At 55.0% G+C, this 26,822-nt stretch overlaps 1 protein-coding gene across 1 annotated transcript in view; it reads right to left on the bottom strand.

Annotated features, from left to right (window-relative positions):
* FA2H (fatty acid 2-hydroxylase) overlaps positions 1 to 26,822 on the bottom strand; it is a 53,215-nt gene that overhangs the window by 6,049 nt on the left and 20,344 nt on the right. The window contains exons 2-4 of the mRNA XM_047792334.1: positions 18,920 to 19,012; positions 9,475 to 9,617; positions 8,712 to 8,818 (exon numbers count right to left, since the gene is read on the bottom strand). Of these exons, the coding sequence (XP_047648290.1) occupies positions 8,712 to 8,818; positions 9,475 to 9,617; positions 18,920 to 19,012 (343 nt within the window). The remainder of the gene's footprint in view (positions 1 to 8,711; positions 8,819 to 9,474; positions 9,618 to 18,919; positions 19,013 to 26,822) is intronic.

Below are 26,822 nucleotides of genomic sequence, written 5' to 3'. Positions count from 1 at the left end.
TTACAGCAGCCCGAGCAGACGAAAGCACCAGAGAAGAGGGACCTGGCCTGGGTGACATGGAGGAGAGGGAGCAGCCACCCTGCGGAAGGCAGCAGAGCCGGGGGGGCTGTTGGTGGAAGATGTCGAAAGCCAGGGATGGGGCAGGGGGTCAGGAAAGCCCGGAGAGAGACAGCTGGACCAACACTTCATATGTCAGAGCTTATGAGGAAGGTGTGACAAACCTGAAGATGATCAGCCCGGGGGGCCAGACAGCGGGGGAGATTTAAGGATCATCAGGTGCCAGGTCCCCACACCCACCCTCGGGCAATGGCCCGCGGTCCTTCCGTGCTTCAGGCCTTTCCTCCAGGTAACCCATTCTTTGACCTCACAGGGACCTCAGCTCTAGCCACTGTTACAAGCCATCGCCTTGGCTATGCTTGCTTTAAGAAGTAACAGCTTTACTACTGTTTTGTTTTGTTTTTTTTTGGTCTTTTTGCCTTTTCTAGGGCCGTACCCGCAGCACATAGAGGTTCCCAGACTAGGGGTGGAGCTGTAGCCACCGGCCTACGCCAGAGCCATAGCAACACGGGATCTGAGCCACATCTGCAACCTACACCACAGCTCACAGCAACGCCAGATCCTTAACCCATGGAGCGAGGCCAGGGATCGAACCCAAAACCTCATGGTTTCTAGTCAGATTTGTAAACCACTGAGCCACAACGGCAACTCCACACAATTCAATGGTTTTGAGTATACTTAGAGTTGTACAAGCTTCACTACAACTTCAGAACACTTTTACCACCCCAGAAAGAAACTCCTGACCCATCAATGGTCACTCCCCATTTCCTCCAACTCTTGCTATTTCCCAGAGCCAAGAAATCATTAACCTACTGTCTATTGACCATTCTGGGTATTTCATGTCAAAGGAACCATACACTATATAGTCTTTTGTGATTGGCTTCTTTTACTTACAGGAACTTCAGGGTTCATCCACTCTGTAGCGTGTATCAGAACGTCATTCCTTTTTAAGGCTAGATAATATTCCTTATCAATGGGGATGCATCTCATTTGTCTAGCCCTCACCAGGTGATGACACCTGGGTTGCTTCTCCTCTGGCTATCGTGAATAACGCTGCTGTGAACATCCATGTGCCAGTTTTTGTGTGGACATACATTTTCTGGTGTCTTGGGTTTATGCTTAGGAGTGGGTATATGCTGGGTCATATTGCAACTATGTCTAATTTTTACAAAACACCACTTTGTGTGAACATTTGGAGTTTTTGTGGAAATAGCAAATTGTTTCCCAAGGCTAGCCTTTCTCCTTTGGCCTCGGCTGCCCCCCATGAACCCCCAAGCCTGGGTCTGCACAAGAACCCGTCTTTCCACCCCGACATGGAGGCAGATTGTGTAGCCATTGGTGTGTCTCCTTCATGGTCGGCTAGAGCTCAAACACTGCCCGCAGATCCCCTTACGGCTCCCTCCCTGCTGCCTTCAAACGTCCCACCTTCCTTCCACTGGGCCGCCTACTTCACAGAGGAAGGACATCCTCGGGGACAGCAGAGGAAGAGGGAGAAGAGCTCCCTCCACGCCTTTCCGTCTGCCTTCCGCGCCACCTGACATGCCCCGACCCTGTAGCTTCCTTCTCGCTCCTTAGGAAGACGGGGAGCACCCAGCACCTGGGCTCTGGCTGGCCGTGGTGTAAAAAGGAAGAACAAATCTGACTCCACTGTGGAACCGTTTCTTTTACGTGAGCCTCTGTATTCTACTGCTTTTGCTGCAAGTTAAGAATGTTGCCTATAGCCTGAAATATACAGGAGAGCCCAGCCTCCAGGCTCTGACTTTGACAGGTGTAACGCCTTTCTATTCCTGTAGAGATAAAACATGTTTCCATTCACGCAGAGATAAGAAGTTGCAGAACAGAGGATAACATTTGTCTTGGAGGTTTACAGAAACATTGTGACCTAACCTACTCCCATAGCTGCAAGAAGAAAGGATTTGGACACCAAGACGTTTGCAATAACTAACCACGCTCCCTTCCCTTTTCATATAAAAACAGCCTGAATTTGGAGTTTCTGTCCTGACTCAGCTATAAAGAACCCAAGACTAGCCTTCATGAGGACGTGGGTTCGATCGCTGGCGTCACTCAGTGAGGTAAGGATCTGGTGTTGCCATGAGCTGTGGTGTAGGTTGCAGATGTGGCTTGGATCTGGTGTTGCTGTGGCTGTGGTGTAGGCTGGCAGTTGTAGCCCTGATTTGACCCTTAGCCTCCATATGCCACAGGTGCAGCTCTGAAAAGACCAAAGGGGGTGGGGGGAAAGGCAGCAGCAGCCTGAATTCTGACTTGGGAACGATGGTTCTTTGGGACATTAGTCCAACCATCTTCTCAGTCTGCTAGCTTGCCAAATAAAGTCACTATTCCTTGCCTCAACAACTCCTCTCTCGATTTATTGGCCTGTTGTGTGGCGAGCAGTACGAGCTTAGACTTGTTCCTACGTGCCAGGTGCCATTCAAGTGCTTTACATGGATTGCTTCAAATTTCACCTCACTCCAGGCTTAGGAAGGAAGCTCTGTCACTGCCCACATGAGGGAGGATGTGGAAGCAGAGACAACTTTCATACATGTCCAGCTCACCCTGCTGGGGAGTGCACAGCCCTCAATCTGCCTCCTCCACAGTCCCTCCATTCCAACCAACCCCTGTGAGTATCTTCAACTTTTTTGGGGGTCTTTTGTAGGGCTGCACCCGTGCCATATGGAAATTTCCAGGCTAGGGGTCGAATTGGAGCTGCAGCCACTGGCTTACACCACAGCCACAGCAATGTGAGACCTGAGCCTTGTCTGAGACCTACACCACAGCTCACAGCAACACCAGATCCTTAACCCACTGAGCAAGGCCAGGGATGGAACCTGAATCCTCATGGATGCTAGTCAGGTTCATTTCCACTGCATCACAATAGGAACTCCGGTATCTTCAACTTCTCTTGAACTGGCTTCTACTCTTTTTTTTTTTTTTTTTGTCTTTTTAGGGCCACACCCACGGCCTATGTAGGCTCCCAGGCTAGGGGTCAAATCGGAGCCGTAGCTGCTGGCTGCTGGCCTACGCCAGAGCCACAGCAACACGGGATCCGAGCGGCATCTGCGACCTACACCACAGCTCACGGCAACACCGGATCCTTAACCCACTGAGCAAGGTCAGGGATCGAACCTACAACCTCATGGTTCCTAGTCGAGTTCATTAACCACTGAGCCACGACGACAGGAACTCTGGCTTCTACTCATCTTTAAGACCTTCCCATGCACAAGTCAGCAAGACTCAAGTCTATTATCACCTCTTCCCATGACACTCAGGCCCCTAAAGTCTGTCTTCTGCAAAGAAGAACTGCAACGGCCATTTGTGACGTATTTCTTGCCAGCTCTGAATAATTTTTTCAACTCATCTCTACCTTGGCTGCAGCATAAGACACTGGTGACGACTCTCTTTTTGAATATGTCACCATTTACGTTTCCAACCTGAGGTTTAAGAACACCCAGCGAGTCCTCAGTTGGATTTCAGAGTGAACCTGCTGAAACGGTATCCTAAATGATGCATGTGTGTGCATCTTTCTGGGCAGTGCCCGCACCACTTTTTAGATTCTCAAAGCATCTGGGACCAACGGGGGTTAAACAGACAGCTTCACTCCCTGCCTGATGGGACACTTGGCTTTTCTCTTCTTTTTAAGATGCCCTTTGTCAGGCTCCATCGTGGAAATTGCCTCTGTCTCCCAAACCCTTGACCCTCTACCCTCGCATGCTCTTTGCTTGATACGGGATGTCAGCCACACTCACTTGCTGACACACCCAAATCTGCACCTGCAACCCAGCCCGGACTGCCACTTGCTGCTGGGTATCTCCATGCAGCTGTCCGCAGCCATCCCCTCAGCAGCTTTCTCATGAGGGCAGTCGTCTTCCTCTTCCTTCCTGCCACCCTGTTACCCCAGGCTGCTCCTCTGGGTTGGCGACGGGTATTTTGCTGTTGTTGTTGTCTTTTTAGGGCATATGGAGGTTCCCAGGCTAGGGTCGAATCAGAGCTACAGCTGCCAGCCTACATCCCAGCCACACCAACATGGGATCTGAGCCACATCTGCCACTTACACCACAGCTCACACAACGCCAGATCCTTAACCCACTGAGCGAGCCCAGGGATTGAACCTGCATCCTCATGGATACTCGTCAGACTCATTACCGAGTCATGAAGGGAACTCTGAGGTTCTTTTTGGTCCAGTGAAGGGTCCTGATGTCCACACATTAGCAAGGGCTTGACTTATTCCCCTGTCCTATCTGACCAGTCACCAAGCTCTGTCCGCTCCCTGTCCTTAATAGCTCTTGGCAAATTAAAGAAAGAAGAGCCAGACACAAAAGACCACATTTTGTAGGGTTCCCTTTATACGGAGTGTCCAGGCTAGGCAAGTATATAGAGACAGCAAGCAGACGAGTGGCTGCCAGAGGCTGGAGGCGGGGAGAATGGGGAGCAGCTGCTCAGAGGGTACAGCGGTTCCTTTCAGGGTGACGAAAATGTCTGGGGACGAGACAGACGCGGTGGTTGCACAGCACTGTGCATATACTAAAGGCCACTGAATCGTTCACTTAAAAATGCTTGAATGGACGTTGCGTGCATCTCACGTCCATGAAATCTCTCGGGTCAGTTCACTGCTCTGAATCCCGTCCCCACCTTATCACCCTCCCAGCGCCCACACTGGCTTCCTACTCCAACTGCCTCACATGCGGTTAAAAGCCTCCAACGTGCCTCATCCTCTTCAGGTAAAGTCCAGCCCCCAGCCTGGCACGGAAGGGCCACTAAGACCCAGCCCTGCCAGCCACATCCCTGCATCATCTCCCCATCACCCTGTACTGGGGCCAAACCCAACAGCGTGTGGCTCCTCAGGGGCCCCACGGTGCCCAGCCCCACTCCCATGTCCTGCTCCCTTCGCTGGCATTGCCTCCCCGCCTTCCTTACCCCGCTGATCTCCTCCTGTGAGACGCCTCCGCGGATGCCCTCTGCCCCACCCCGGCTGGGTTCTGGGCCCTCCGCCTCCTCCTTTATCATGCTGAACTTTGGCTGCTGTCTCACTCATTCATCCCCACCAGGTTCTGAGCATTTCACGGACCTTGGGTTTGCTATCTCCTGAGCTCAACACAGCAGGTGCTCTGATACTCATGGGGAGATTAACGGGCAAACGCAAGCCTCTCTGGAGGGCTGGACGCGGATGAGGTTGGACCTGCGCTGTTCCAAGGGCAGAATGGAGGCAGCTTCGGGTTAAGTTTGAAGAAGCCCTTCTGAAGGGCTGTGCCCAGGTGGCTGCTGAGGGAGAAAGCCCGGAAGGTGCGGAGGCGAGGCCACCTTTCAGCTCTCGGGACCCCATTCCAGGCCCAGGACCATCCTGACAAATGGCTCCAATGAGTCTCTAAGCTACGGAAGGATTCTTCATGCCTCACCTGGAAACTAACATGCATTGCAGCTAAGATTCAATCCCCAAAGGGTCCGTCTCTCTCAAACAGGTGTTAAGCTGGTCTGACATCTCTCATCAGTGGAGCCTGCTGTGGCCACATCTGGCACAAGACCCATCCCAACAACACTGCCTACGAGTGGCCACCCAGCCTTGGCTCAAGGGAAGGCTTGATACCCCTGCGGTCTTTCAGGACACTGTGGTGAAGGGCAGGGAGCGTGGGCTTTGGGTCTGCAGACCTGGGTTCAGGTCCTGGCTCTGAACCATCTACGTGTTGTCTCGACAGTAAAATATAATCTCGACGGGCTGTTGTTTGGATGGTGGAATATGTAACCTGATTATATACGTGTATATTTAATATACAAGAAGCATGTGTATAGGGTGAGGGGATGTGCCTGGGCTGTGAGATGGAAATCCTGTGAAATCAGATTATTATGATCATCATACAACTACAGATGTGATAAATTCATTTGAGTAATAAAAAATTAAAAAAAAGAAGCATGTGTATATTAACACTCACCATAATAACATAACCCTACTCATATCCAAGCAGGGCTGCCTTCTCTTGATACTCCTTGCAGAGCTCTGGTGGGTCCCCGGCTTGGGAAGAAGGGATTTCCTAGCCCCCTGCCCCACCTCACCCCACTGCAAAGAGGGCAGGACCCTTTTCTCGTCATGTGGCTCTCTCGTTGGCAGGGAAAGGACTAGACATATGAAGCGTTCCCTGACCACGGACTTTGAGCTTGACCTTTGCTGGGGCTGCCATCACACAATCCTGCTGGAGGTGAATCCTTGCCTGGGATGACACCCGGCACCCCCGCCAACGTACCCCTAGGAACTGCCCCAGGGACCAGCCTGAATGTGCAGAGCCCCTCTGCTTTCCAAAGCATTTTCACACAAGCACCTGGGAATGTCAGCCTTGAACGGGTGTCTCTGTTCAGCGTCCACTGCTCCTTGGCACCCTGTCTCCTGCATTGACTCCAGAGCACCGTTTATCCAGCAGCTGTGATGGGATCCTGGAGGCTCAGCAGGATCCCATCGCAGCTGGGCTCTATTCCCTCTGCCTGTGACCAGCCGGATGAGCTGGGGTGAGGAAGGCGTGCACAGCTCTCATGCTACCATTGCTGGCATCAAGGTCACAGGCCCACTAACCCCCTACACTAGGCCTTTATTAGGCAGCATATTTCAGCTCTCTGCAGAGGCCTGGGGTTCTGACCGAGCCATCAAACCACCCTCCCTGCCACGCAGAAGACTCCCCTCCTATAGGTCAAGTCTCCGCCCGCCCCCTCACCCCAGCATCACCCCTGACGGCCCATCAGGCCGGAGCTGGTACCGAGTGGCATCTCTGGAGGAATCCTGCAGAGGGACCTGGGCCAAAGCTCTGGCATCCCCTTCCCCCTCCAGCCCCAGCCCTGGCGGCCCTGCCACTGTTGGTGATTGTTAGGGGAGCTCCCGGCAGACAGTGGGTGATTCAGTGAGCAGACTGTCTGAGCAACAAGCCCTGTGCTGTGCCTGAGCTATTCAGCGTGGGCAGAAAAGGGTAACCTTGGCTCGCGGGGCACACACATTAACCCTTGGGGACCGGGAGCAGCCTGGGCTCTGGGGGACTTCCTGTACTTCAGCCACACTCCATCCTGGACCAGGTGGGAAAACTGGGGCTCCATGTTTTCAATGTGGCCATGACCCCTCTCCTGTAAGCCATTCAGCCCTCAACTTCTCCTGGGGAGGCGGGCCGGAGAGGACTTTAAGTGCGGGGGAAGGGGTCCCCACCCGGCACAGACGGGTTCAGAGGTTCACAGACGGGTTCAGAGGTTCACAGGTGGGAAAGTGGCGTGTGATCGGGAGAGGGGAGCCCTCCTAAGCGAGTCTCAGCACCCCTCTCCCACCGGTCCCCTCACTTGGCCTCCATCTAAGCCACTTGCCATGGACGGATGGACTACCTGGGCAGGTGACATGCACCTGGAGGCCCAAGGCAGGTGATGAACCTGGGAGGCAGGCTGGCAGAAGAGGCCACACCCAAACTCAAGGCTGTCCTGAGAGACTCAGTCTCACAGGCTCGTTGGAAGTCACCCCATGTCAGCCCCTCTCTCTGTCTCCTGCCCCCTTAGGGAACACCTGGCATCCACATCCTGGCCAAGTGGCCCTGAATGGCTCATCTGACTTCCCTGAGGCTCCATTTCCTCATCTCTAAAAAGGTATAATGACAACACCTTTCTTTATTTTTTGGTCTTCTTGCCTTTTCTTGAGCTGCTCCCGCGGCATATGGAGGTTCCCAGGCTAGGGGTCTAATCGGAGCTGTAGCCACCGGCCTACACCACAGCTCACGGCAACACCAGATCCTTAACCCACTGAGCAAGGCCAGAGATCAAACCCCAAACCTCATGGTTCCTAGTTGGATTCGTTAACCACTGCGCCACGACGGGAACTCCTGACGGCACCTTTCTAGAGGGGCTGCTGTGAGGGTGAAATGAGGTGGCCCTAGAAAGCACAGGCATGTGAGAGGTGCTCAGTAGAGGCTAGTGGGGGGCCTTCCTCGGAGCTAGGGTTTCTGCCAATGGGCCTTTGCCTGGGGAAAACTGTAGGACACGCTAGGATCTTTCTATCCCAGGTTCCAATCTGTGCGCTGCTCCTGGACCAATCTGAGTTCAGCTCTCAGCTGTGCCACTTGGTGAAATGACTTCAATTAGTCTCCTGGCAAAATTCCAACTCATACATTTTTCTAGGGGGAAACCCCACCTGACCAAAGGGTTTCATTTAGTGTCTGCTAATGGCTGGCTGTTTTTGGTTCGCTTGTTGTTTAATTCATTTTTACGGAGGGGGGGAAGGTCTGACATTTCTTTTGGGAAGAATATTTCTGCAGATAAGCCTTGCTTAAAGATGTTTATGGTAGTTTCCGTCGTGGCTCAGGGAAAACGAATCCGACTAGGAACCACGAGGCTGCAGGTTCGATCCCTGGCCTCGGTCAGTGGGTTAGGGATCCGGCGTTGCTGTGAGCTGTGGTGTAGGTTGCAGACACGGCTCGGATCTGGCGTGGCTGTGGCTGTGATGCAGGCCAGTGGCTACAGCTCCGATTTGACCCCTAGCCTGGGAACCTCCATGTGCTGCGGGTGCGGCCCTAAAAAGACATTAAAAAAAAATGATGTTTATGATGTGGAGTAGGGTTCTATGTTCTCGGAAACGCAGGACCAGGGAGAGCACCAAGGTCTCCTGCCTCCAGGAGCCACGGAGCAATTCAGGAAGGACCCGGCATTACCTGTGGTGAAGGATGTGAAGAGTCGGACATTGCCCTGGGCGAGGGTTTGGTAGTAGGACCAACTGAGGTACAGCATCAGGGGAATCCAGATGATGGGCACGCTGTACCTGCAGGGAGGCCATCAGGGTGAGAGAGATACATGCACACGAACTTGACAGCTTCCCCAGAGACACACTTCTCAACTAAAGGGTGGGGGGCGCGGATGAGATGATACCAAAGCATATGCAGAAGCATATGGAGACCTGGAGTCAAAGGGGTGCTGCTGTGGGGGTGTGGAGCAGAGAAGGAGAAAAGATCAGCGGCTATAGGTCCATCTGCCTCAGTCTCTGAGATGAGTTACTGGCAGGAAAAAAAAAAAAAAAAAAATCTCTGGCTGCTGACAGTGCAGCTGAATAGGTGCTGGCCTCTTGTGGCAGAGGAGTTAATTGCAGGCAAATTAATCATCCCGCCCCCCACCTGCAGACCCCCACCCGCGGACCTCCACCCCTGCTGAAGGCACTGAAGGCTAGAAATCCCTCACAGGAGTCTGGAATAGAACAGAAGTGACACTCAAAGTGGTTTCTGGGTACATGCTGGGTTGTCACTCAGTGGCTAAAATCATGCATAGGAATGGATCAGGCTTATGGCATGTTTCACTACTGCCAAGAACTTACAGTACAGCTCTAGGCTCCAGGGAGGGATCCAAGTACCCCTTCCCTTTTGTATCTGGCTGGCACCATTAGGACAGAGGGATGGCCTACCATGGACCGAGAGAAGGGCTCACCAGACAGTCTTGCTGAGGGCCTCGATGAGGTCAGACTGGAAGAGGCGGATGGGCCTGGTCACCGGCTGGTGGACCCATTCATCATACTTCTCTCCCAAGTGGCCAACCTGCCACAAGAGGGGCTTCCGCCAGTCTACCAGGTCCTGCAAGAAAAGAGTCAAGTGGACATTTGAGATTCACACCTGTGCACATTCCTTCTCCCATCTCCTGGTTACAGCATCCCAATCCCCAGCCCCCACCTTGGTTCATGTGGTCTGAACCCTCCTGCTACTACTCACCCTCCTGCTTCAGTGAGTGGGAACTAACCAAGCCATTCATCTCAACCTGCAGGCCACAGAGACAGAATCCAGGAAAGGCCCATGACCTAAGCTGGTGCAATGAGCTATCAGAAACCCTCTCCTCTTACTGGGATGACTAGGTGGCAGGGCAGGACCCTGGAGTTGCTAGTGGAGCCTGCCTGGGGTCTAAGTCAACCCAGAGGATGGCCAAGCCAAGAACTGGAGACACTGAGTCCTGGCGACGACATCTGAACACCCAGATTTGGCCACATCTGAAGCTCGAAGTCTTAACAAGGATTCTTTACTAGAGCCAATACATTCTGTACTAGGAATCAAGCAGGCCCTTTTTCCTTCCACCACTTTCTTCTTAGTTGTGGCCTGTGCAGTTCATTTGTTCATCTGTTCAAACAATCATTCATTTAGCACTTTGCTTAGAACTATCGATTTTTATTTATGTTTCTATGCTAGGTGCTGGGAAAAATAACAACAATGTAAGAGACCTTCTTTGCTTTGCCTAGCTTAGTGCTGAAGCAGAGTTCAGACTCTAGAGTCAGGCAGCATTACTTACTGTGTGTGACCCTGGAGAAATGACTTGACCTCTCTGAGCTTCAGTTTCCCTAGCTATGAAATGGGAGTAATAATAATGGTACCTTTATAAAGTAGGCAGCAAAGTGAGACAAACCAAGCAACATGATTTAATGGTGATGTAAGCAGGCTGAAGTTTGGAGGCAAGAATGACGGGTATAAATGCCTGCCTCCAAGGTAGCAGAGGAGGGCTTTGCAGAAGACCTGGGGTTTGGATGGGAGCTCATCTGATATGGAAGACTTGGCAGGGGGGAGGGGGAAAGAGGTGGGGTGGGAGTATGGGCATGGATGCCGAGTTGAGAATGACCATGGCCCATGGGATACCTTGACAATGATCTGCGGGGCAGGAGAAAGAAATCTGCTGGGGGCTTTAGCTCTAGTATCATGCTCAAGAGTTGGCACTTCATTGTCCAAGCCCGTTTTCTCCCAGGTGGGGATATATGTGTACCCGCAGGCTGATCCCCAGAGGTGGGGAGGAAACATCAAAGACTCTACTTTTGACCTATTTCTCATCTATAACCGTATCTGCATGTTTCCTAAGGCACATGATACAAGAGTACGTGAGCACATGCAGATAACCAGGAGATAAGGTGGACAAAGGACGGAGACGGTGCTCAACATGTTTTATTTATAGCTTTAAAAAGTTTGGAGGCTGCCGCTCTAGGTGATGTGAATCCCCTGAAGATTTCTGATGGGTCATGTATTAAAGATTAATCTAGACCCAAATTGGTAAAGAACAATGACCTTGGAGTCAGGGGACAACCTTCAAAGCCTGGCTCTGCCATTTATTAGCCATGGGATCCCAGGGAAATGTCTTTACCTCTCAGAGCCTCTTGGCTCTCTCATCTGTAAAGCCAGGTGTGCCTAGACCCGCCACCCATGACAGGAGAAAGGGCACGATGCGCCCAGTGTCAGGCACCCAGTGGGTGTCGATGAGCCTCCACTGCAAGGACAAGGGAGGAGGTGTCAGGAAAGGAAGAGAGAGGAGTGAGAGAAGTTTGTGGAGGGAGAGCCCTGAAGCCTGGGAGGAAGAATCGATTGGGATTCAGAAACCCACCTTCCTGCAGCCCCTGGTGGGACCTCATCCTTGCCAGGCCTCTAAGCCAAAGCTGGCCAAAGTATGTCCCTGCCATGACAGCCCAGGAGCCAGGGGGCTCAGGGCAGACAGGGTAGGTCGTGGAGCCATCTCTGTGTGCCTGCGACCAGGGAGAAAGGCCCAAGGATGTTTGTGGTTCCTGCCATGTGAACTTGGCAGGGCCCAGGTGCTTGCTGACTGGCTGTCTGCCTGCTTCTCAGGCTGGAAAATGACCCAGGTCAGCCTGCAGCCTCCCCATCCAGGACTGGGTAAACCAGGCAATCATCCCAAGCTCACCGGTTGTCACACTCCTCCTGGCCCTGGTCCCCAAGTCTCCTTGACCTTATCCCTTGGGTCTAGGAGCAAACGGATTATTGGATGTGTGCTAATTCATTCCTCCCATTCCTCTGCCTCAGGTCTACACACACACTCACACACACACATACCACACACGCGTGCGCACGTGTGCACGCACAGCCAGGAAAGAGAACTGGAGAAACCAGCTAGTGGCCTGTGTTTACTTCTTATCTTGCGACAGCCTGAGCCTGAGGCTTTTGTTCTAATTGCAACAATTCTGAAGGCTGAGAGTCACAGAGCATTTGCAATGTGCTAAGCACGGCTCTGAAGGTATGATGTGAATTAAATCCTTTGATCTTCGCCAAATTCCCAGCTAGCCAGGTACTTCTCCTGTTGTCATTTGCAGATGAGGAAGCTGGGGAACTTGCCCGAGGCTGCCCAGTTAGGACTTTTGGATGAAGTGGCCCCTTTATCATTGGGAAACAGTCCCTGGAAACATTCCTTGTCCTGGAGGCCACTTGGTCTGATTTCAGTACAGGCTTCATCATGCTTGTTATTTGCATGCTCTGTCTCTCCCCGTCCTTTTACTTCCGCCCTGGCTGCGGCTTTACGCTTCGAGTGTGTTTCTTACAGACGGCGGCGTATAGCTGAGTCTTGCTTTTCTGTGTAGTCAGACACTCCCTGCCCGGCCCCCACCCCTGTCCCCCTCTTTTGGCTTTTATTGCTTTTTTTTCAGGCTTTTTGGTGTATGGTATAAGAGAATGTTCTAGTTTCATTCTTTTACATGTAGCTTCCAGTTTTCCCAGCACTGCTTATTGAAGACTGTCTTGTCTTTCTTTTCTTTTCCTTCCTTCCTTCCTCTTTCTTTCCTTCCTTCCTTCTTTTTTTTTTTTTTTTTTGGTCTTTCCAGGGCTGTACCCTCGGGGCATATGGAGGTTCCCAGGCTAGGGGGCTAATTGGAGCTACAGCTGGGAGCCTACATACACCACAGCCACAGTAACGCCAGATCCTTAACCCACTGAGTGAGACCAGGGATAGAACCCACATCCTCACGGATACGAGTCTGGTCCTTAACCTGCTGAGCCACCATGGGAACTTCCCCACTTGATGTTTGGACATGACTGGTTTCTCCCTGGGTAGACCAGTGGGCACTGGCCACCTTACACAGGAAGACATGCTGTCTAGAGTTGGTCCCAGGGGTCCTCTGATCTGCTTGCCAGCCTGGGAGGGTCTTGAACCCAGGCTCTGAGTCTAGCCCACGATGCATTTCTGTGAGGTTGTCCCTCCTTGGTTCCCAGGAAGGGCCCTTTGCCCCTGGGCTAGAGGACCCTGGAGGGATCCCGGGAAAGCTCCCTCCCAGCTCCACAAACATCCCACTGAGGGACACCGACACACCCGCCCCTGAGGTCATGCTCTTGCAGGGGGAGTGAGTGAGCTTCCACAGTAAGTGTAGAGGACCAGGCTGGCTGGCTTCCTCCCCACCTGGAGAATGAGTTCCTTGACCGAGGCTCAGGGGGGTTAAGCGACCCTTGAGATGAGCTCTGTTGGCCCTGTTGAGGACGCTTCCCTTTGCGCCTCCCCCCAGCTCGCAGCACCTTCCACACAAACTCCCAGGAGCTGGGCCATTCGCCGCAGGCTCCACCCTGATTTAGAGGGTGCAGGACGCACAGGGCTCTCTCCTCAGTTCTCTTCCCGTCCTGCTTGCTGATGGGAATGTCTCAGGCGGGTGCTAATACATTCGTTTCCAACATGGTACCCGGCTGGGAAGGGAGGATGGCAAGAGATGACAGCTCGGGAGCCGGTGAGGTGGGAGGGGGCTTGGGGTCAACCTCACTTCCTCCTCCACCTGGCCGGGACCTCTTCGCCCCTTAACTCCTCCTGCATAACGGGCTCCCTTCCTCTGGAGCTGGGGCCGGGTCTTTCCCCCGCCTCCTAAGGCTTGGGGGCCACAGAGGAGGCATCAGCAAAGGTCTGCTGGCCTCTGAAAGAGGCTGCTGGGGAAAGGAGAGGGGGTCAGGTCCCTGATCACGCCTCCAGTTCCCAGGCATCCGGGAGCTTCCACGGCTATCCTGGCAATAGCAAATCCTCCTTTACCAGTAGTGGAACGTGATGCTCAGAGAGGGCAAGTGATTCACGCAGGGTCACCCAGCTAAAGCCAGACTGCGTGAATGCCGGTGAGGATATGCTGAGACTGCTCTGGAGTGGGCTTGGTGGGGGCTGTGGTGGTGGCGTGGAGGTTACCTGAACCTGAAGACCCAGAGCAACAGGTCAGGTCCCAGGAAGCACTTGCAAGTTGGGGTGAGTTTGGCTCAAGCACCTTGTGTCCCGTTCCCCTCCCCCACATAGCCCTGCCCCTGCGCATCAGAGGGAGGAGAGAGGGCGTCTCCGGGCTATGCCAGGAATGCAGCTGCAGCAGGGCCGGCAGGGGGAAAGGGCAGCCTGCTGCCCAAAGCGGGGTGGGAGGGCGCTGCCAGGGTGGAGGAGGGGGCCTCCTTTCTCTGTCTCCACCCATCCCCCAGGGGTCCCCCTCCTGGGCAGCATGGGGGTGTGTGCGGGGGTAGGTGGCACAGGACACCTTCCAGGGGCAGCCCTGGCTCTGGAGTGGGAGTCCGCTTGTCCCCAGACTGGGCGAGGGGTGACTGTGGTGGTGGGGGCTGCTCTGTGGCAGCAGCTCCTCCCACCACCCCAGCTACAGCCAAGCAATTGTTTAAAGATATGTGCACCCCAACCCCGGCGCTCACAGCTCCAGGGCGGGTGGCTTTCTGGGCTGGGGCGGTGGGGGATGGGCTTCCAACCAGAGGGCCCAGCCGGGAGCGGGGAGGAAGAGAACTCCAGCCACTCTTTCTGCACCCCTGTCACAGGCCCCTGTGCTCGGACTGCAGGTCCATTACGCTTGAGAAGCTGGCAGTTTGAGAGATGGGGCCCTGATGAGCTCATTTGACAGATAAGAAGACTGAGGTGTATGTGCTGTCCCCGAGCTGCCCAGGCCCGGAGCCTGCTGTCTGAACCAGCTGGCTCAGGACCCCCTTGGCAGTGAACTCTCTAGCACAGAAGCTGTGAAGGACCCAGCCTGGGGGCGAGCTGTGGGTGCTCTTGGGGGCCATGAGCCCATCCCGTGCAGTCTAACAGGGAGCTCCCAGCTGGACAAGCTCAAGTCCACAGGGGCGGTTCTGGACCACCTGCCCTATGACCCTCCCGGCAGCCAGAGGCAGTGGCCGGGCTCCCCCCCCGCCACGAGGCAGGGAGACGAGAGTGGCCATCTGTCCTGCAGGAGCAGGGGATGGAGGGAGAGGGGAAGGGCAGCCTGCCAAGCAGAAAGCCCGCGCCCCTGCAGTCCTGCCTGGGTGCCCCACCTGAGGCGAGGCGGGTGGTCTTTCACTGGCAGCCCACCTTCTGTCTCCCAGACCCTCTGGTCTGACAGCCCCACACAACACCTAGCGGGAACAATTCCTCCATCTGGTTGATGGAGAGACAGACCAGAACTGTCTGTGGTCACCGGGCAGCACGTCCTGCCCCCCAACCTGCCTTGTCCACTGTTCCCACAGGGACAAAGAGGGCAGTGCCCAGCCCACCTGCCCAGTTTCCCCCAGGGGGATATTCTTTGATCACTACTGAGTTCTTCAGGAGCGGGGCTAGGAGCTTGGGGTGGGGGGGTGGCACAAGAGAGAGGGGGCTCTGGGCCGCCGAGGACAGTCCTGGGAGGCCCGTGTGGATCCCTCCAGTAGCCACCCCGCCCAGGGCCCTACTCCAGGGCAGGTCAAGGGGAGAAGGGAGGCCCGAGGTGACTGGGGGGCAAGGAAGCCAGCACCCATGGCGTCGAGATTGGTCCTTCCCAGAGGTGGGCTGCCCAAGGGGCACTGGTTCTGATCCAGGTTCTACTTGCCTGAATTCTCATGGACTTATCTAAGGGTCTGGAAAAAGTAAAACCCACGGGGATAGCATCAACACCTGTGCCAGGCCCTGGGGACCCTCGGAGCAGCCAGCCCCCCATGCCAAGGGGCGTGTGTGTGTGTGTGTGTGTGTGTGTGCGCGCGCGCACGCAGGCAAGGGGCCAGGGAGGTTGGGGACCTGCATTCTACTTTGTGACACACCTGGCTGGATGTCTCTTAAAGGAAGTGAGTGGCCCACACCCCCTGGCGGCCTCCAGGAGCCTGAGGGGAGCAGGTTCTGCTGGAGTCCAGCTTAGCCTGGGGCAGGATGGGGAAAGCTTTGCAGCCGCCTCCCTGAGCACCTGCTCAGCCTCCTCCCTGCCTTCGGCCACCTTCTTTCCCAGCCACAGGCTTCAAGGTCTCATTCTTGGCGGGCTGTCAGGGTGGAGGGTTCCAGGACACACAGGGGGGCAGGGCAGGGGGCTCAGCTGTGGCGCCTAAGCTAACGGCGGGGGTGTGGGGGGGTGACTCTGACCTTGGGCTGGAGGCAGAAGCTCTTCCTCGGTAGTTTAATCAGGATCATTATAACCCTTATCTCCGTGTGTTGTTGGAAGGATTAAATCAGATAATAGATAATATCATTGCAGGGCTTACTTAGCCTGCAGTGTCTGGCACAGGCAAGAGCGGGCTGGGTCTGGGCAGGGGCTCCTGCAAACCCCTCAAATCACACCAGTTCAATCTGATTCCCGGGAGGCTGACCCCCCGAGAGGGAAGCCCTGCCAGGGAAACAACGAAGCAGCGAAAGAGGCAGTGGGACAAAGGGGACAGGTGTGCCCTGAAGCCAGGAGCCGTGTGCACTCTGGCCCATCTCTCCCGGGGCAGGCTCCACACGGGCTGGGTTCCAGGAGACAGGGAGAGACGTGCAGGGTGCAGCATGAGCTGAGGAGCTGCAACCTAGTGTCTTGTTCCCCAAGGAAGCCTGGGTCCCTATCCAGCTGGGTGATCGAAGGAAATGATTTAGAAATCATCGCAATAACATCCCACGCAGAGCCCAAGAGAGTCAGACGACCCTGCATGTTTATGCGGGGCAGGGCCCCCCCGGCTTGCTTCCAGCCTTACTGCTTGCTGTCTTTTCAGAATCTTCCGCCTCTGTCCCAGCACCCCCAGCACCCCCAGCCCAGTTTCCCCCACTCTCTGCAGCCTGGCCGGCTCTGTCTCCCAGCTTCTAGGGCTCGGAACCTGGGCCGTGGGGAGCCAGGACTCCCTGAGCAGTACCTGGAGGGCCTTCCCGCAAATGCAAACATGGATGGTTCACTTTGGCGAGACCACCTCAGGCCTGGGGACCCCAGGCTGAGACCAAGTGGCTGCCCCCCGGGCCTCTCTCCGCAGCTGGTCAAGGGGCAGGCCCGGGCCTGGGTCAGAAACAGACGGGGCCTCTCCCCGCCTCTCTTCTGCCCCAGGAGAGCCGGGATCCACCACAGCGGGTGAATGAAAAAGGAAAATGAGAAGCAAGGAAGGCATTGCCCCCACTCCCGGGAAGCAGCTCCACGTGCTGGGTCTTCTTAGGGTCGGGGGAGGCACGAAGCTTACCCCTGTCGCCCCGCTGGGCATCTTCACACCCGCTCTCGGGCCAGCCCTTGCCCCCAAGCCCAGGGACCTGGATGTGCTGGCGAGGGGTGGGGGGCTGCCCTGGGGCAGGGAGAGAGGAGGCCTCTCTTCCCTTCGGGTCGGGGCCTGGGGGAGGCTGAACAGGCCTGGGGTCCTTGATCCCCTGCCTCGTGCAGTAACAGGGCTGGGGTCAGCCTTGAACCTGCAGCCCAGGGAGACCAAGAGGACCCATCCCCAGATCTGCCCGTCCTCAGCCAGGCTCAGGTGGCAGCCCTCTCTCTTCCAGGACAAATCTTTCCTGCCATCTCACCCCCACCCCAGTCAGTTCTTTGAGTATTTTCTTTCCAACATTCACCCCCTAAGCCAACTCACCAATGCTGACCCCAAGGACCCCTCCTTTCGGCACCATCCACTGGCTGCCAAGCCTGGAGCTCACTCTCTGGTGCTGCCCTCACGCCCACACCGTCCTCTCCCACCACAGCTCCACCTCTTTAAGTCGGGGTCCTGGCTCCACCAGCTTCCAAGGTCCTGGTCCCACTTGCGTTGGCTTCCCCCGCCACCTCCATCCTGCCCACGGGCAGAACAAACCCAAGTCCTCAAAGCTTCCAGAGAAGCAGGTCATTTGTACCGAGACCCTTGACCTCTGCCCTTGGCCCAGGCTATGAGCAATCACGGCCCAGTCTGACATCAAGGGCAAGAGACCAGATCCAGTGAGCCTTCCGGGGACATGATGTGTGGCCTGGGCAAGTCCTGCCCCCCAATGACCTTCAATTCCCTTTGATCACAGGCCCCCTGAAGGAGACGGGGCACAACTTGTCCTGGCCTCTTGAGTAAAGGACCCAGAGGCGACTTTGCCCTGGGCTGATGGGTTCCCCCAGAGGCAGTGGCCAGTCCCATGTGACAGATGCCATCTCTGAGGTCCTGGGGTCAGGGCCTTGGGAGGCCCCATAGTATAGTACATGTGTGGGGGGAGGTCTGTCCTCCCTACCAGGCTGTGAGCTCCCTGGGGGCAGAAGCCTGTCCTGCTGGTCTCTCATGGCCAGTGTCCTACACAGGTAGGGACATTTGTGGATACACATACTTTGTGTATTCTGGGAGGAAATGGCCACACGACACTGGGTCCCATGACCCAGGCTGAAGGGAAATGACACCCAAGTCTGGCTCCCTCCAGATCTTCCAGGCAGTGCTGCCCTGGTCCACCTGTGCCCACCCGGCTCCCCAAGGACTCCCCTGATCAGTAAATGGGGGTCTGCCTAGTCATAGCAACACTCTGGGCTCGGAGCCCCAAGAGACGTTTGTCACTGGGCTGTGCAGACATTTGGTGCAGATGGCTCCTGCCCTGTCCTGACCAGCCTCAGCGGGCTCCACGCCAGTGACTCCTGGGAGCAGGTGCCGGCGCCTGGGGCAGCTCTGCCTTGTGCACTGGGCATGTCTGGGCCTCCTGACCCTGTCATTGTGCCCTTTGCAGCTTCAGGGGTCCTTGTGGGGGGCCTCCCCCTGGGGTCCTTGGAGCCCAGCTCTGCACAGATCTTGTGTGTCATCTTCCTAGAGTTGCCGCAGCCTTGGCCTGGGCTTGCTGCCCCAGGGGGTGCTTGTACGCTGTGGGCACCAGCTTCTGGTCCTCCTCTTCCCTGGGCAGACATCACCAAGAGCTGCAGCCTGTGGCTCCCTGTACCCTCTCCTTGGCCCCAGGAGCCCCGGACCGTCATCCCGCCCCTTCCTGTGCCCCCTACCTTGTCCCAGTCCACCGCTTTGAACTTTGGCTCCATCGCAGGGTCTGCCTTCTGAGTGCTCACAGAGGCCACAGGCTCATTCTCCACGTAACCCTGTGGAGAAAAGACACAAGGTGATGCCCTACAGTGGGTGCTGGAAGAGGGCCCCAGGCCGTTCCTCAACGAGGCAGCCAGGGGAGTTAGGAGCCCCATGGTGGGGCAGGGTGGGCGGAGATTAAAGGCACTGAGCACATTTGAGAACAGGTGGGCACGAATGGATGTGGGCAGTCTTTTCTCCTCCCTTAAAAAAATAATAGTGGTTGGAATTCCTGTTGTGGCACAGTAGAAACGAATCCGACTAGGAACCATGAGGTTGCAGGTTCGATCCCTGGCCCCGCTCAGTGGGTTAAGGATCCGGAGTTGCCGTGAGCTGTGGTGTAGGTCGCAGACACGACTCAGATCCCGAGTTGCTGTGGCTCTGGTGTAGGAAGGTGACTACAGCTCTGATTAGACCCCTAGCCTGGGAACCTCCATATGCTGTGGGTACGGCCCTAAAAGGACGAAAAACCCCCAAAACAAACAAACAAAAAATAATAGTGGAGTTACCACTATGGTCTAACAGGATTGCCAGCGTCTTGGGAGTGCTGGGATGTCGGTTCGATTCCTGGCCCAACTTAGGTCACAGCTGTGGCTCAGACCTGGTCCCTGGCCCAGGAACTCCATATGCCGCAAAGTGGCCAAAAAAAGAAAAAAAAATTTATATCCAGGAGTTCCCCTATGGCCTAGCAGTTAAGGATCAGGTGTTGTCGCTGTTGTGGCTCAGGTCACTGCAGGTTCATGGTGCAGGTTCAAGCTCTGACCTGGGAACATCCACATGCTGTGGGTGTGGCCAAAAATAATAGCCATAAAAATAAGAGGTAGAAAGATCTGGGGAAGAAAAGAAGTTGGCAGAAAGGCTATAGGGAAATGAGAGCAGTTAGGGGGAAGACTCAGGGCCAGGACAGTCCAGCCAGCCTCTCTTCCGGCCTCTGGCAGGTATCGGGCAAAGACTCACAGGGTGGCACCCTGGGCCACACCCGATGACTACACCACCTGCGCCCTCCCTGGTAATTCTACAGAGCTTGGGCCGCAGGCCGGGACATCTGGGTCCACGTGGCCACAAGAGACAAAGAGGCAGCAGAGTGTGAAGGAGTCATCCCTCCAGGAACTCCCAGGGGTGGGGCTGGGCCGCAGGCGGGGCAAGACTGGCAACTAGAGTCCAAATGGGCTCAAGGTCAAATGGAAGGAGCAAGGAGGCAACGGCAGAAAGAAATGGCACGTCCTGGGCAAATCACACGGCCCTGACATCACGGGGGCGGGGGGGGGGGGAGGTGGCGGAGAGGGCGGGCAGCACGTAGGTAAATGCATGCTTCCCTCCAGGAAGGGTGGGGCGAGCCCTCACCAATGGGGGCCTGTCCTGAGTCCCTGTGGAGTCCCTGTGACTAAAGGAAGTGGGCTTCGGGTGGCCGTAGAGGAGGGGCCCTAGGAAGCTGGGTTTTGGCAAGAACTGGAGCAGACAGTTTGAGGAGCCAGTTGGGGTTTTTGCAGCCATGGGTTGTTTTTTTTTTTTTTTTTTGTCGTTCTGTCTTTTTAGGGCCGCACCTGCGGCATATAGAGGTTCCCAGGCTAGGGGTCTAATCGGCGCTGTAGCCACCGGCCTACACCACAGCCACAGCAACGCCAGATCTGAACCATGTCTGTGATCTACACTACAGCTCACGGCAACGCCAGATCCTTAACCCACTGAGCGAGGCCAGGGATCAAACCTGCAACCTCATGGTTCCTAGTCAGATTCGTTTCCGCTGCGCCACAACAGGAACTCTTGTGGTTATGATTCTTACATTTTTGCTTCCAAATGAGTCAGAAGAACCTGAAGGTGACAGTGACACTGGCATTTTCTGGGAAAACTCATATGGAACCAAGTAAAAGTGGGCTCTTGTGGTCCTGTCTTGCTCTGGGCATCTCAGCATTTTCAGTGTCACCATGATAATATCTGAATTTTTTTTTCTTTTTAGGGATGCACCTGCGACATACGAAGTTCCCAGGCTAGGGGTCAAATCAGAGCTGCAGCTGCCAGCCAACGCCACAGCACTGCAGGATCCGAGCCACATCTGCGACCTACACTGCAGCTCGCGGCAGCACCGAATCCTTAACCTACTGAGTGAAGCCAGGGATCAAACCCACATCCTCATGGATACTAGTTGGGTTCTTGACGATGGGAACCCCTCTGACGACCTCTTGAGGATAAAGTTTTATAGAATTTCATACAATGAAACTCCCTAAGTATCCAATATAAATGCCATAATAATCTTATTTCTCCCGATTCTGTTCTAGCCTCAAAATACCCGAGTGCCTCCAGTCATGAAGCTATTGACTCTCCCTCCCTCCTGGACAGTTCTTTTCTCCTGGTGACTCCAAGTCCCTTCTGGTCTAATCCCGCGCTGTACCTCCAACCCCATTCACTCACTACAACTCCATCCCTCTCTCTCCCCAAAACAAAAGGCTTGCCTTGATGTCCGTCCACCCCAAGCTGGGAAGGGGTTATCACTTAATTATCATTTGATGTTTTCATCTGCATCACACTTGTCAGACACGCTGAGTGGCAGGCACAGATCTGTTTGGGGCACACGCACCTAAACAAGCACTGGGAGCGGAGGCGCGGGTCCTCGCTCCTCTGCTGTGGGCACAGAAGGCTCATCCGTCCAGCTGGCACTTGCGTCAGTCAAGGCTGACCTGTCATCTACAAGGTCCAGTTTCTGGGAAAGTCTCTCTTCTGCACAGCTGGCTGCCTCAGGGTCCAGGGACCACGGCTGGCCCTTCCGCTCTAGGACTGTACAGGCTCCTTCTTTTTCACCCGGCTGCTTATGTGTCCACGAGGACAGGCAATACCCCTGCACCTGCCACCTGCTTTCTCCAAGACCTCTAAGGACATAACAGGGTTTCTAAGCATAATGGTTGGCCCCTCCTCCTCTTCCAAGGTGGGTGTGATGGGCCAGGACAGAACCCAGCAGGGCTCAGGCCTCCCTGGCGTGGGATGTCATATATCAGCTCATGGGAACGGAGCTCCCATCAGTGCTTTGACCATCTTATGTGGCTCATTCACTGAGCTAATGGCCACCAGAAGCTTTTTTCATGGGCTGCTGCTACTGCTGGCATGGTGTGGAGAGCTGGTGAGGTCCAGCCAGGAGATGATTTGGACCTGCAGGCCTGTTCACTGTGATGAAGACGGGGACACAGGGCTGAACGCGAGGGCAGAAGGCAGCGGAAACCAGAGAACCCTGAGATGTGGGATCGTCGAGGGGGGTGTGCTGGGATCGAAGCCCCTGAGGGAGCGCTGTGGCCCCTCCCTTTTCCCTCAGTTCTTCCCTCCTTCAAGGTCTCATCCACACTCACTGCTGTCCCCGCTCCCCCACGGACACGAACACCCGCAACGTGCCGAACAGGCGCCAGCTCAGAAGACGTTGTGACATCTCTTTCTCTGACACTCGCCCTGCTCCCACTGCGCATGTCGTAGTCTGACCCAAAAGCCCGCAGTCACCTGTGACACCACATTCTTTCTTTTTTCTTTTTTTCTATTTAGGGCCACACCTGCGGCATATGGAAGTTCCCTGGCTAGGAGTCAAACCAGAGCTGCAGCTGCAGCCACAGCAATATGGGATCTGAGCTGCATCTGCAACCTATGGCACAGCTTGTGGCAATGCTGGGTCCTTAACCCACCGAACAAGGCCAGGGATCCAACTCCCATCCTCACAGACACTGTGTCTAGTTCTTAACCTGCTGAGCCGCAACAGGAACTCTAAGGGCCTTAGACGACAGAACACCCAGTACTGCGCCCAGGAGTTGGCACTTCATCCTCCAGGCCAACGGGAAGCCCTGTCACCACATTCTTCAAGCCAACATGCCACTACTCTCTGCAGAGTGACTTACCCTTGACATCTATGTATTTAACGTCCTTCCCTGTATTTCCAAACGCTTCTCCTAGTATGCCTTTGAATTAACCCTAATTTTTCTCTCTAGCCACGAGCGATCACTTGCCATTTTCTTTCTTTTTTTTTTTTTTGTCTTTTTGCTATTTCTTTGGGCCGCTCCCGCGGCATATGGAGGTTCCCAGGTTAGGGGTCCAATCGGAGCTGTAGCCACCGGCCTACGCCAGAGCCACAGCCACGCAGGATCCGAGCCGCGTCTGCAACCTACACCACAGCTCACGGCAACGCCGGATCGTTAACCCACTGAGCAAGGGCAGGGACCGAACCCGCAACCTCATGGTTCCTAGTCGGATTCGTTAACCACTGCACCACGATGGGAACTCCCACTTGCCATTTTCTAAACATGACTTGCATTTTTCTTCACAAATGCCATCCTCTTTCGCATGATGACGATGGTTAATATTCATGAATGCTTACTATGTGCGCAGCCCTTTCATCGTCCTGACAACTGTATGAAGGAGGCAGGGCTGTTATTCCTGAGGCATGAAGCAGCGTCGCAGTTAATAAAGGGGTGGAGCCAGCCACCATGCACTTCCTCCCTCACCATTCCAGCCAAAAACCAACTCTTCATCTTCCAACTTTAAACAAAAATCACACTCTCCCTGTGTCGCACTGCCTCAGTCGGTATTCATAATTTCCTGCCTCTTGCTGTTTTTTCAGATGTGGGCCATGACCTTGTCTGTCCAATCGTCTTAGAGATTCCAACAGGATGGGAAATGACTGCTTCCTCTCTTCAGGGCACCTAGGATGGGCTCTTGAAAACAGAGGATGCCCCATTCATATTTCTGGAGTGGGTCATGTTTCACTACTGGTCTCTGCCACACAGTCAGGACCCCCTACGACTCCAGACCCCCCCGAGATGTGGCAGCAACCTCTGGGGGTCCTGGAGGTGCTGCTCGGGATGGAGGCCCCAAACTCTGCAGGACTCACGCTCCTTGGAAAGGTCAAACGAACGGGGCAAGCACATCTGCTTGGAAGAGAGAGGTGGCCCAGGACACTGAACACACCACCTGAGAGTGCCGCCCTCGGCTGGATGGGGACAGTGCCCAGATACAAGGGTCAGAATTCCAATAGTCTGGGCCATAAATTCTCAGTGCCCTTTGGCCGAGTCCACCGGAGCAGCATAAGCAGAACTAAAAGTACATTAGACTGATAGGAAATCACCAGCATCTTGCTTTGCCAAATAAAAATATTTCTAAAAAATTACCATCAGACACATTTCATAAATGGAAGAACATTTCAATACCACACACACGTAAGAAGCACATGCTTGTAGAATAAAAGGCAGTTCTTCCCAAGGAAAGGCATGTGGCAACTTACCACTGGCACTTTTTTAGAGGTTCCCTTTAGAAATATTTATTAATGCAGACAAACAACATGAAATTTTTGTTTTGTGAGCATGAATTGTACATCACTGTTTTCCGGGTTGACGGTGGTCCGTGTGGGGCTCTAAGCTCTGTGTTAACACGAAGTGGGTGAAATGTCCTCTTTGTTTCAGTTCTAAAGTTTTCTTAACAAATTACTAAAAATCAGGTTTCACTGAGAAAACGGTGAACTGCTAAAGTTTGTTTGTTTTTTGCTTTAGCTGTAAATATTCCAGATGACAGGAGCAAAGTGGAGGATCCCCATGGCTCGCTGCTCTCCTCTCTCCTGCGGGCCAAGCGGAAGGGGAGTGGCTCCTGCCCAGTGCCCAGCTCACCAGCTTGCATCTCCCACCCCAGGCTCCCCGTCCCGAGTGGGTTCCCTTGAATCCTGCACCTGCGCCTGTCTGAGGGCTGCGAGGAGCTGCAGGTGGGGGGGGGGGGTGCGGGTGGCCCGCAGAGCCATGGAAGATGGGAAAAGAGAGGAGGAAGGAGGAGTGGGAGCAGGCTGTTTCCTGTCCTCCTGCCTCCTGCCACCCAGTTCTGCCTCTGCAACGTGAGGATCCTGGAGCCACCAGGCAGTGATGTGGTGCGTGACATGCTTTCAGCAAATAGATCCCAGAATGACAACATAAGCGAGGTGCTTTCTGTGGTCCCATGGGGACCACACCCCTCCCTGGCAGAACCCCAGCTTGATTAATCACAAGATGGTACCCACCTCCAACCTGGGAGGAGGTTGCAGAGAACCGAGCAAGCAGCATACGGGCGAGCTGCCAGCAGCAGAAATGCCCTCAGGTATGAGGAAGTGCCCTGCGGTGCGTCTTTCACGGACTCCTTTGCTACAGTCAGGCTGTGGGTTTTCAAAAGGTCTTCCCTTCCCACTCGGGACTGCACCCACCTGGACCGGAGCGGAGGACTGCTGGGAGCCACCGCTGCACCGCACTCGCTGATCTGGGCCAGGGTTTCCAGACCTCCCTGCCACGGTGTTTGTTTTATGGTTGAGCCGGGCTCGCCCCTGAATTCCATAGGCAAACACCGTTCATGAATCAGAAGTGGGTAAAGGTCATGCCTAGGGACTAGGGTTCAACTCAGACTTTAAAAAATACATTTCTTGGAAATTTCCACGATGCATTATTTAAAAGACTCTCCTGATCCTGGAAGCAAGCCACAGGGCGCTTTAAAACACAAAAAGCATCAGAAAGGGAAGACTACGTCTGCTCTCTGCCAGAATCTGGAAATTGTTCTGGGTCCTGCCTTCAGACTGCATAAGCGCCTGTGTCTGGGGAAGGGAAGTGAGTAATTCTGCAGTCAGACTCACCAAGGCTTCCACAAGAGTGACCAGCCCAAGTGTTGATGGGTGTGGCTGGACGCGGGGTGTCCCACCCCCCATGCCAGAGGACAGCTCTCTTAGAGGGTCTCCCTGAGGGACACAAGACTGTTCTGGGGCAGCAAGACCCACCCCTCCTCCTGAGCCCCCCGCCCCGGGAAGGCAGGCGGGGGTCCTGGCTCGAAGCATGTTCCTGGCCAGGTCCAAGGCTGTTTGCGAGGAGCTGTGGGGAGTCTAGGGAAACAGTTCTCGGGGGCTGAAACCACCCCGCTCTCCTTGTGCAGTTCCCTGGGACTGTCCCCCCGGCCAGAAGGTAAGCTGTGTGAGCGCAGAGGCCCTGCTGCCTTGCTCACGGCTCTGTCCCCAGCAGCCGGCACAGGGCCGGCGCACGAATCCATGCTGAGTGCTACATTATGAGCAGCTGGTGGCCTGTCTAGGCTCTGGGGGCCCCGGCCTGGGGAGGCCCCCGAAGTGTGGGCGGCTCAGGAAGGAAGAGCGTGACCCCACTGCCTCCTAAGGCCTCTGTCTGGGCCCTGCCGAGCAGACCGGCTAGGCAGGCACTGCCCACCCGGAACTGGAACCACTGGACATGCTGGGCAACGTGGGGAGAGGGCAAGGAGGGCACTTTGAGCTACTTAGATCCTCCTGGCCACAGTCCCAGGGAAAAAGCCAGCGCTGTCCCCTCCCAACACAATGCCAGTGCCCAGCTGCTCATGAAGCACGACGTCCTGTCCTGCCGGTCAGCCCAAACCACTGCTCTTCTCTCCTGGAGATGGTCCTGCCATCACTGCTGCCGCTTCCCCTGCGCTCCCTCCCCCGGCCACCTCTCACACTGAGTTCAGCATCCTTGGGCCCGAACCCACGGTGGACCCAGGAGCTGGTCTCTGCCAGCTTCCGGAGGTTCCAACACGCCTGTCTCTCGGGGAGGCAGCCCTCAGGGGGGTGAACCCAGCGCCAGCACCTCTTTTAGACCCTGCGGATTCAGCTCTGATGAAGACACCAAGTTCCAGACCAGCCTCCCTTAGCAACCTCTCTCTGGCAAGGACACCCCAAGTTCCTGCTCCATCCTCAGAGGTTTGGCAGGTGCGGAGTGTGGTTATAATACACACTCATTTTCTTTGCGGACGAAACATGTAGGGATATTCTTCACTTCTACAAGGAAAGATGCTCACTCTCCTTTTTCTTAAAACATGAGGCACAAAGAAACAAAA

Source organism: Phacochoerus africanus, chromosome 8, assembly GCF_016906955.1.
Source record: "Phacochoerus africanus isolate WHEZ1 chromosome 8, ROS_Pafr_v1, whole genome shotgun sequence".
In the NCBI taxonomy this organism is placed as follows: domain Eukaryota; kingdom Metazoa; phylum Chordata; class Mammalia; order Artiodactyla; family Suidae; genus Phacochoerus; species Phacochoerus africanus.
Note: the sequence above shows the minus strand (reverse complement) of the source record. Positions and strands in the feature narration are given on the sequence as shown.